Source organism: Budorcas taxicolor, chromosome 10 (genome assembly GCF_023091745.1).
Source record: "Budorcas taxicolor isolate Tak-1 chromosome 10, Takin1.1, whole genome shotgun sequence".
In the NCBI taxonomy this organism is placed as follows: Eukaryota; Metazoa; Chordata; class Mammalia; order Artiodactyla; family Bovidae; genus Budorcas; species Budorcas taxicolor.
Window position 1 is genome coordinate 57,818,757 of NC_068919.1, and position 11,948 is coordinate 57,830,704.

Below are 11,948 nucleotides of genomic sequence, written 5' to 3' on the forward strand. Positions count from 1 at the left end.
AGTGTTATTCACACACATGATCATGTGTACACGTAAAATGATCACCCTAGTATTTTTATTAGAAGTGTATGCCACAGCAACTTACACAAAGAAAGCACCTACTAAATCTTTGCTAAATAAATGTTGCTTATAAAATCTCATTATCTAAAACCACGTAAAAATTAAAAGAAAAAAAACCTAGGCCTTAATCTAACTATGTAGGCACAGTCTCACAGTGGCCACTGCTTAATTGCTGAATGAATGCTGCTTGAAAATCAAATTATAGGGAATCAATTTTTTTTAAACTAGATCTTGATTTAGCTATTATGCAATATACTCAGTTTTACAGCAAGAAAATCATTTTTCTACTTTGTCAGTCAACCTATACTCCAAGATGTAGAAATGCAAAATAAGAGATTTTTACAATGTATCAGTTCAGGTCTGTAAGGTCTGTATTAAAATACTATTATTTTAATAGTATTATATTTTATATATTACTTATTTTAATATTATATAATGTATATTATCTATATTTATATTTAATATATATTAAATATAAGCTGTAGTACATATACACCACAGAGTATTACTCAGACACTAAAAAGAATACATTTGAATCTGTTCTAATGAGGTGGATGAAACTGGAGCTGATTATACAGAGTGAAGTAAGCCAGAAAGAAAAACACCAATACAGTATACTAACACATATATATGGAATTTAGAAAGATGGTAATGGTAACCCTCTATGCGAGACAGCAAAAGAGACACAGATGTACAAAACAGTCTTTTGGACTCTGTGGGAGAGGGAGAGGGTGGGATGATTTGGGAGAATGGCATTGAAACATGTATACGATCATGTAAGAAATGAATCGCCAGTCTAGGTTCGATACAGGATACAGGATGCTTGGGGCTTGTGCACTGGGATGACCCAGAGAGATGATATGGGGAGAGAGGTGGGAGGGAGGTTCAGGATTGGAACTCATGTACACCCGTGGTGGATTCATGTCAATGTATGGCAAAATCAATACAGTATTGTAAATTAAATTTAAAAATAAATAAATAATAATAATAAATGAGCCCTTAAAAAATACTATTATTTTAATAGTATTATAGTTTATATATTATTTAATATTATATAATGTATATTATCTATACTTATATTTAATATATATTAAATATTATGTATTTTAATAGTATTAAAATACTATTTTAAATTACGTGTCCTAAGGCAATGGCACCCCATTCCAGTACTCTTGCCTGGAAAATCCCATGGATGGAACAGCCTGGTAGGCTGCAGTCCATGGGGTCACTAAGAGTCAGACACAACTGAGCGACTTCACTTTCACTTTTCAGTTTCATGCATTGGAGAAGGAAATGGCAACCCACTCCAGTTTTCTTGCCTGGAGAATCCCAGGGATGGGGGAGCCTGGTGGGCTGCCGTCTATGGGGTTGCAGAGAGTCAGACACGACTGAAGTGACTTAGCAGCAGCAGCAGCAGCAGCAGCAACCTTCTTTCAGTGTACAACATTGAAACAGTAAGATGGGGTCCCATCTTACTGTTTATAGGGTTATGGGTTCCCAGGAGTATGACCACATTTACATAACTATCATCATGCTGGCATGAACTGACATCAGTCAAGCAAGTTTTGGTCTGGTGCAGTCAGTCAGTAACAAAAGGCCAAAGTTAACGTCTGACTTATTATCATCCATAACTGATTTTGACTGTGATATATTAGATTTTAGCAACTCATCAGTTAATGCCACTACTGAGTCAATAGCAGACCAGATTTCAAATTGCAAACACGCTGACATTGACTATGTAGACTTACTAGGGTTGTAGTAGGAGCAGAAACAGTTGCTTTCAGATTATTCAGTTCCTGCTGGATTAATTTCTCTTCTTCCTAAAAAAGTGAAAATATTTGACTCATGAATATGTCTTTTTAAACTGTAACAGTATTTTTAAATGGGAAAAATACAACTCACAATATTATATATGAAAAAGAAACATTATTTTAAAGGAGAGTTATAAAAAGTATGTGCTTCAGATTTGCCTAAACCCTCAGAATCATTCCTGGAAAGAATAAATATTTTCATGCTAACTCACCACTCCTCTTTTCTTCACTCAGTTACTGTCCCCTTAAGGACGGTTTAGCAGAAAATGCTGTGGTTTTTTTGTTTGTTTGTTTGTTTTTAATTAACACTGGAGAATAAGTAGAAAAGAAATTCTTCATGTAGTGGCCCAGAATAAGGTTCTCACACCTTCTTCTTCATGGAATGGAGAAACAGGGTAAGAAGTCAAACAAAAGCCAATACTTTTCCCTTAAACTATATTCTTCTTCCCTACCGTTTCCCCTTTATTCCTTGCATCCTTTCCCTACCCTTCCGTCTCTTTCTCACACACACAGAATAAATTCACAAATCTGGCTACTTGTCTGCATTGTATTTCACCTCCTTAAGCACTTGAAAATTGGTCCAAATTTTGCCCAATACAATGCTATCTCTAAGTTACACAATGAACTAGCAGATGCCCATTAAGTAACTAACCAAAAAATACTAGTGAAGTACTGCCATATTTAGATACCTTATACACAGTTTCAAACTGCAATTTAAAACCAAAAATATTTTATTTCGTTTACCATCTCATAAAAATTAGCAAAGGACAAAATGTTAAACAATATTAAGTCCACAAATAATTGTTTTCTGTGATTTCTGAATGTGAAACAGATCCTCTCCAGTATATCAGTTTAAAAACTGTTTTTAAACAGTTTTTAAACAGTTTAAAAACAGTTTTTAAACCCTCAGAGCACTTTGAAGAAAAACCTCCTGTCTTTCTCCTTCCTTCTCTCCTGACACATATTTCACCATATACTGCTTATATCTGTCTTAAACCCAAGATAAAGGACCAATTCTTTGGAAAAAGGAAATGTGCTTTAGACTATTTCCTTAGGGTTTAACACATAGCTTCTTCCATAAGTATTTTCTAAACAAATAAATTATGCTATACCACATGATTTTTTAAGATACAAAATCGTTGACGCTTTTTATCAGCATCTTACACAACCCATGCAACTACAGAAAGTTTGTGGGAACTTAAAAATTTCCATTATAAATGCTCGTTTTCAAAGCCCATCAGAGGCAGAAACTTACTCAGCAAATACTGAGATTGGGAAGAATTACGCTTTTTCCTTCCCCAATCCAGAGGTCTAACCTAAGAACCTCGAGCTCCCCAAACATATTCAACAGCAGGTTCAGATGGCAGGGTCTGTTCTAATGTATGTTATCTAGCATACACTAAAGAACTGGGAGAGAGCAAGAATCCGAATTAGAAAGAAACTTTTTAGAATAACGCTGACACTTCCATGGCACCTGGTATTTTCAACTGGTTGGTGTCTCTTCTAACCCTCGAAACAATCTATGAAATATGTATCGGTACTTTGACACTTCAACGTTCGAGAAACACACGGAGGCTCAAATTGTAAAGACTTCGCCCCAGATAATAATGAGTCAACGTCAGGGCCAACTGTGGAAACCTGGCCTCCTAGTTGTCTGTCCGGGCAGCCCAAGTGACGCTTCCGGAGAGAAGCCAGGACCGACAGACAAATCCGCCGGAGAGCCAGTTCCAGGGGTCCACCGCGGGACCAGAGCCTCCCTGAGAGAGGGCCTCCCTCAGGCGCCCCTGACCTCCCGGCCCGGCGGACACCTACGTGCTTGGAGGTGAGCGCGGTGATGCCGCGGACCAGGCCGCCCAGCCGGGAGGAGAAGGACGCTTTGGCGGCTGTAGGCCCGCCAACCGACTGGTTCTGCAGGAAGAGTCCCGGCAGCGCCGTCAGTGTTTTCTCCACTATGTCGCTCATCGCCGCCGCCCGCGATCCGGTCGCCGCCCGGCCTCATGCCCGTCCCCTGACCCGCCGCCGGCCCGGCCTCCGTAGGCACTTCCTGTTTGTTTGAAGAAGAAATCTTTATTCGCGTCTCGCGCGGACAAATACAGTGTTTTTCTAGAGAGTCGCCGCTAGAGGGCGCGAGAGTCCGCGAGCGAAAGGCTGCGCTCCAAGCCTTCGCGGATGCTGTCGTCTTGTGGAGAAGATTCTGAGAGATTCTGAGTCCCTCGGACTACAAGGATATCCAACCAATCCATCCTAAAGGAGATCAGTCCTGAATATTCATTGGAAGGACTGACGCTGAAGCTGAAACTCCAATACTTTGGCCATCTGATGCAGAGAACTGGCTAATTGGAAAAGACCCTAATCCTGGGAAAGGTTGAAGGCAGGAGGAGAAGGGGATGACAGAGGATGAGATGGTTGGATGGCATCACCGACTCAATGGACATGAATTTGAGTAAACTCCGGGAGTTGGTGATGGATCCGGGAGTTGGTGATGGACAGGAAAGCCTGGTGTGCTGCAGTTCATGGGGTTGCAAACAGCCGGACACGACTGAGCAACTGAACTGAACTGAGAGGGCCGGACTCTCCCGGTTTCGATGGCAACGCCAGAGTCTCGCGCATCTCTGGCTCCTCCTAAGGTAACCGCTGCCGCCGTCCTTCCTTCATACTTCGCCCGCCAAAGTCTCGCTTTCCCTTTAGGCACCTCCGCGCTGCTTGGGACACCACAGGGAGGTGGACATTCCTGGCCCTCTCTTGGCCACCGCTCACTGCCTGGGGACCACCGGCAATCCCTACACCTCCCGCCGCCGCACGCTGAGGGGCGACGAGGGACCGCGGCACCACGCGCCGCCCCGGTCCTGCCGGTGCCAGGGACCCTGGTGGAGTTGAATGACAGCGCGGCTGTCCTATGGATTCATCCTGCCGGGTTCAGCCCACGCCGCGTACAGGGACTCTTGGCCAGTGTCCCTATCCTTCCGCCCCTCTTCTAGGATCTGGGGAGGCAGCCAGCAAGGGGAAGTGGTCAGGTGGCCACCGCCACCACCGCCCCCGACCTGTCGTCTCGCAATGTTCTGTTATTTTCTGTTTTAAAACGGATGACAGTTGCCACTACATCAATATTTATCTCCCTGTACTGAGGATGTCTTATTCATTGCTGTTATCCCAACTTCGGTTTGGAACAGAATCCAGTACAGCGGTTTTGAGAATGTGGTCTGATGACTTCTGAGGATCCTAAGAGAGGATCCAGGAAGTCAAAACTATAGTCACAACATTACTTTAATGTTATTTGCTGTTTTCATGCTTATCCTCTCCAGAGTGTATAGAGACTTTTTCCAGAGGGTAGATGATTTACAGCCTCTACTGGCTGGTGAAATGCGTGTGTGAATACTCCTCTTGTATTTTACAGATTCAGCTACGGTTTAGGATATGTTGGTAGATCAGTGTGTTTTCAGAGATTAGCTCGTTTTATCCTCAGTACTTCTAGTGGGTTCTTATAAGCTATCTTCGTGATGCAATAAAAATTCATATTTTAAGGCAAGACAAGAGAAATTTAGACATAACATTTTTCTGTGGTTATTTGGGTCGGTCCCTCCCCTCTAGTGTGCATTGTGCAATTGCATTGTGCATTAACCAGACTTCCCCAATGGCAGAAATACCTACTCCACCATAAACATCAATTTTTTTTTCTTTTTTTGGGAGGGCACTAGTTATGTAACTCTTAGAAGATAAGCTTGCTTTCTCAATCTTGTAAGGGGTCACAATGCTCCACCATTCACCTTGTACCAGTAGACAACTTTAGTGAACTTTATGTATAATGCCAGTGTATCATTTCCCTTACAAATAGCTGATGGTGTAAAACAGACTGGTGAGATGACTAGGGGAGATTCTGGGTCACATCTAGTAGAATTTCTTAGCTTAAATATTTATTCAGAATGCTACTAACTATATTAATTGTATTCTCATTGACTTTTTTTGCATTATCAACTGTGTGGCCAAGCCTCAGAAAAAATTCATGATAACCATTATTGTTCACTCGCTCAGTCAGGTCCAACTCTTTGCGACCCCATAGACTGCAGCATGCCAGGCTTCCCTGTCTCTCACCATCTCCCAGAGCTTGCTCAAACTCATGTCCACTGAGTCGGTGATGGCATCCAACCATCTTGTCCTCTGTTATACCCTTCTCTTGCCCACAGTCTTTCCCAGCATCAGGATCTTTTCCAGTGAGTTGACTCTTTGCATCCAGTGACCAAAGTATTGGAGCTTCAGCCTCAGCATCAGTCCCTCCAATGAATATTCAGGACTGATTTCCTTTAGGATTGACTGGTTTGACCTCCTTGCTGTCCAAAGGACTCTCAAGAGTCTTCTTCAACACCACAGTCAAAAGCATCAATTCTTCAGCCCTCAGCTTTCTTTATGGTCCAACTCTTACATCCATGCATGAATACTGGAGAAACCATAGCTTTGACTATATCAACCTTTGTAGGCAAAGTAATGTCTCTGCTTTTTAATATGCTATCTAGATTGGCCATAGTTTTTCTTCCAGGGAGCGAGCATCATTTAATTTCATGACTGCAGTCACTATCTGCAGTGATTTTGGAGCCCAAGAAAATAAAACCTGTCACTGTTTCCATTTTTTTCACCGTCTATTTGCCATGAAGTGATGGGACCGGATGATATGATCTTTGTCTTTTGAATGATGATTACATTATTTAAAACAATTGGTCAAATATGTAGTCCTATAAGATCAATCATCTTAGTAATGTAATTCTAGATATGGGAAGAAATAACAAGAGGGAACCATTTCCTGAACCATAACAGACTAGTAAGACAGGCAGTCCAGAGGCTTTTGGTTACTGTTAACTAGATAGCATATTGAAAAGCGGAGACATTACTTTGCCAACAAAGGTCCATCTAGTCAAGGATATGGTTTTTCCATTGGTCATGTATGGATGTGAGAGTTGGACTGTGAAGAAGGCTGAGTGCCGAAGAATTGATGGTTTTGAACTGTGGTTTTGGAGAAGACTCTTGAGAGTCCCTTGGACTGTAAGGAGATCCAACCAGTCCATTCTAAAGGAGATCAACCCTGGATGTTCTTTGGAAGGAATGATGCTAAAGCTGAAACTCCAGTACTTTGGCCACCTCATGTGAAGAGTTGACTCACTGGAAAAGACCCTGATGCTGGGAGGGACTGGGGGCAGGAGGAGAAGGGGACGACAGAGGATGAGATGGCTGGATGGCATCACTGACTCGATGGACGTGAGTCTGAGTGAACTCCGGGAGTTGGTGATAGACAGGGAGGCCTGGTGTGCTGTGATTCATGGGGTCGCAAAGAGTCGGACATGACTGAACTGAACTGAACAATGCCTAGTCCAACAATAGCACACAGTGAGAGGCTATCAATGGAATCTGTGCCTGACCTGGGAATGAGCATTCCTAGCACCATGGAAAAAATTGATTGCAAAATTACTCCCAAACCTTAGTCAAAATTAAGACAAAAGGAAGATATTGTAAAATAAAAAATGTTGCTCACCATCCATTTCTTCAAAAAGCAGGTTCATTAGCCATGGCAGATTCTGACCTAAAATATACCCTGAAAGGAATTCAAGGCAAAGATCAGGATGAGGCGCTCTGTGCTCTGGAAACATGACAGAAACAGCTCTCGGATAAATATTTGTAGGAAAAAAGTTTATGAACCTGGTTTCTTACATCTTCTTATACTTAAAAGTAAGAAAATTGGGAAAGGGGTATGTCAAGACTATATATTATCACCCTGCTTATTTAACTTCTATGCAGAGTACATCATGCGAGCTGCTGGGCTGAATGAAGCACAAGCTAGAATCAAGACTGCCGGGAGAAATATCAATAACCTCAGATATGCAAATGACACCACCCTTATGGCAGCAAGTGAAGAGGAACTAAAGAGCCTCTTGATGAAGGTGCAAGAGGAGAGTGAGAAAGCTGGCTTAAAACATTCAAAAAATAAGATCATGGCATCCAGACCCATCACTTCATGGCAAATAGATGGGTAAACAATGGAAACAGTGACAGACTTTATTTTCTTGGGCTCCAAAATCACTGCAGATGGTGACGGCAGCCATGAAATTAAAAGACACTTGCTCCTTGGAAGAAAAGCTATGACAAACCTAGACAGCATATTACGACTCAAAGACATTACTTTGCCTACAATGGTCCCTATAATTGAAGCTATGGTTTTTCCAGTAGTCATGTATGGATGTGAGAGCTGAACAATGAAAAATGCTGAGCACTGAACAATCGATGCCTTCAAACTGTGGTGCTGGAGAATACTCTTGATAATCGAGTCCCTTGGACAGCAAGAAGATCAAACCAGTCAATCCTAAAGAAAATGAATCCTGAATATTCATTGGAAAGACTGATACTGAAACTGAAACTCCAATACTTTGACTTCCTCATGCGAAGAGACAAGTCATTGGGAAAGACCCTGATGCTGGGAAAGATTGAAGGCAGGAGGAGAAGGGGACATCAGAGGATGAGATGGTTGAATGACATCACAAACTCAACAGACATGAGTTTGAGCAAGCTCCAGGAGATGTGTGAAGGACAGGGAAGCCTGGCATGCTGCAGTCCCTGGGGTGGCAAAGAGTCGGACACAACTGAGCGACTGAACAACAACAACAACAATACTTAGAAAAGCACTAAAACCATTAACTAATATATTTGTTCCTCACAAACAGTGGTAACCTTCTACCAAGATGAGCGCTTGACTGCACATACCCCTTCATCAAACTCACTTATGCTACTGGCCTCCCCTGTACCTCTTCAGAACTGTTCTCAGAGCTCTCTGAGAGACTGTCTTCCAGGTTTTAATCCTCAATTGGCTCAAATAACATTTTCCGTTTCCTCTAAGAATTTTGTCAACATTTATTTATATCTTATTAATCATCCAATAAATGGTATTTTGAAATCCCTAAATTGTGACTGTGCTTATGCAAAAACACAAGGAAAAACATTTTGTTTTGCAAGAGTATTTTTAATTTATTGAAAACTTTTCTGAATATTTAAATTTTATCTAAAGCTTATTTTTTAGAATTTAATATTTTATTCTAAAACAAAATTTTATTTGTAATTTTTTAAATTTTAGGTTCTTTCATTGACACATGAGAGAAATTAAAAGATCTGCTTTCTCAATCTCCCACATGTAGAGATGCTAAAAAAGATGATACATCAGTATCAGAGGATTCCGACTCAGGTAAAGAGAAAAATCTAAGTGTTAGTTAGTTTAGCTAGTTTCCTTTCTAAATAAGAAAGGAAAGTGTGACCAAAGCTAATTTCTTTTCCTTGACTTTAGAGATATTAATGGTTTACCTCAGTCAACAGAATATTTTCAAACACTATTATGGTGCCAGGTAGGTTGAGGCATCATTTTGAGACCAGTCATTCTCAGTTTAAAGAAAAGGAAATTGAATATTTTAAAAATGATAACCTCTCTAGAAAAACAAATATCACATATTAATACATATGTGGAATATGAAAAATGATATGTGGAATCTAGAAAAATGATACTAATGAACCTATTTGCAGGGCAGGAATGGAGACTCATTCATGAAGAATGGACCTGTGGACACAGTGGAGGATGGAGAGGGTGGGACAAGCTGGGAGAGTGGCATTGATGTATATGAGCTACCATGTGTAAAGTGGATAGCTAGTAGGAAGCTGCTGTGTAGCAAGGCCTCAGTTCTGTGCTCTATGACAGCCTAGGGTAAGATGGGCGGTGTGGTGGGAGGGAGGCTCAAGAGGCAGGGGATATGTATATACTTATGGCTGATTCATGTTGTTGTACAATGGAAACTAACACAGCATTCTGGAGCAATTGTCCTCCAGTTAAAAATAATTTTTTTAATGTAGAAAAAAAGCCTTCTGAGAAAGGTGAGAAATTTTTAAAAAATAATAATAAATAAAAAGGTAAAATCAAAAATGACAACCTCTTTAAAAGCCAAAGCTTTTTTGTTATCACTTTTCAAACCAGAAATGAATAGCCAGCTGAAGCATTTTACAGGTTAAATTATTGTATTGGCCTGGCTGGAGAAGGGCATATAATAGCTGAGAGACTAATAAAGCCTGCACATTACTGAATGCATGCTTGCTAGGTGAAAAATCTGTCAAAGAAATCATGTTTTCCAAAGATGCAGTTTATAAATTTAGTTGCAGGCATAAAGATTTTTAATTTAATACCCTATCTGCAGAATTATACTGTCAAGATAGATAAAAATTATGTAATTATAGATGTAGCTAGACTCGTTGCTTTGCTTGTACCTATCAAGTGTCAGCAGAAGCTAATCCTTGAAGATCTTTTATATAAATGCCTGGCATTAAACTAAAGGGATGCTGAAATAAAGCATTATACAATTTTTTTATCTCCTAGTTTATGCTGGAACAATTGTGCTGATATTTGCACTAATTGTGTAAAATTAGTACCAGGTAAAACTGCTGGCACCTTGGCACAAATCAAGGCAGAGGCTCTCAACTGTACTCTTAACCACTAAATACTCACATTTTTTTAAAAAGCCAGTTATACCGAAGAATATCTTTTTTTAAATTTATTTATTTTTTAATTGAGGGATAATGGCTTTACAGAATTTTGCTGTTTTCTGTCAAACCTCAACATGAATCAGCCATCAGTAGAAGCGTATCTTTAATGAAGCAGTAAGAATTTTTATTTTATTTAAGTCTCATTCAATTTAAGTGCATTTTACCTAAAATGCATATAGACCAATGATTTTAATGTAACCCTATATGAAAAGTTCACTGACATATTTTCAAATTCCATATTGCAACAAACCTTTAAGAAACTACTGCTTGTTGAATTTTGGTATGGTGTCAAAGAAGAAAATCCTCAGTTATTTGAAAAGGCTATTACAATACTTTCTTTTTTCCTGAACTACATAATCTATGTGAGACTAGGATTTCTTCATAAACTTCAAACATACCAACCCGTGGTAGGCTGATACTGTCTGCCAAGGGTATGGTCATATCCTAATCTTTGGACTTTCTGAATGCTACCTTATAGAGTAAAACTTGCACAGATGTGATTAAGGGTCTTGCAAGAAAGAAACTATCCTGGTTTATCTCAGGAGGCCCTAAGTGCCATCATAAATGTTATAAGAGAGAGGCAGAGAGAGATTAGCCACTACACAGGAAAGAGGAAAATTTGATGTCAAGATAGAAGCAGAGATTGGAACAAATCATCATGAGTTAAGGAGCACCAGCAGCCACAAGAAGCTGGTAGAGGCAAGAAATGACTTTTACTCTAGAGCTTCCAGAGGGAGTACTTCCTGGCACACACCTTGATTTCTGTCCAGTGAGACTGATGTTGAACTTCTGGCCTCCAAAACCATTGTGGTTGTTCAGTCGCTCAGTCGTGTCCGACTCTGCTACCCCATGAACTTCAGCACCCCAGCCTTCCCTGTCCTTCACAATCTCCCAGAGTTTGTACAGACTCATGTCCATTGAGTCAGTGACGCCATCAACCATCTCATCCTCTGTCGCCCCCTTCTCCTCTTGCCTTCAGTCTTTCCCAGCATCAGGGCATTTTTCCAGTGTTTCTGCTAAAACCTAAAGGGATTACATTTCTGTTGTTTTGAGCCACAGGTAATTTGTTACAGCAGCCCTAGGAAACTACTACAAACCCCAAAGTGATGGATTAAATGCAGTACCAGGCATAAGACTATCCAGCTATCTTATATTCAGCCTGACATAAACAGATATGCAAATTTGCAAAACAGAGCCACTCCTCTCACTTTTTTCATTTTGAATATGTAGCTTTTTTTAATGTTGCTAACATGTAATATATTTATTGTTGCTATTTTTTAATTTTTTTATTTTTTTATTTGGCTGTTCAGATCTTACTTGTGGCATGGGGGAATATTCTTGTGTCACTCAAGATCTTTCATAGCAGACCCTGGGCTCTCTGGTTGTGGCCTAAGGGCTTAGCTTGCTCCGTGGCATTGGGATCTTAGTTCCCCAGCCAGGGATCCGAAGGATCAAACCCTGCATTGCAAGGTGGATTCTTAACCACTGGATAACCAGGGAAGTCCTTATTGTTTCTATTTT

The 11,948-nt window shown here is 40.4% G+C and overlaps 1 protein-coding gene across 1 annotated transcript in view; it reads right to left on the reverse strand.

The window, feature by feature from the left end:
• AP4E1 (adaptor related protein complex 4 subunit epsilon 1) overlaps nt 1-3,833 on the reverse strand; it is a 67,023-nt gene extending 63,190 nt beyond the window's left edge. The window contains exons 1-2 of the mRNA XM_052646983.1: nt 3,684-3,833; nt 1,809-1,880 (exon numbers count right to left, since the gene is read on the reverse strand). Of these exons, the coding sequence (XP_052502943.1) occupies nt 1,809-1,880; nt 3,684-3,833 (222 nt within the window). The remainder of the gene's footprint in view (nt 1-1,808; nt 1,881-3,683) is intronic.
• Nucleotides 3,834-11,948: the final 8,115 nt, after the last annotated feature.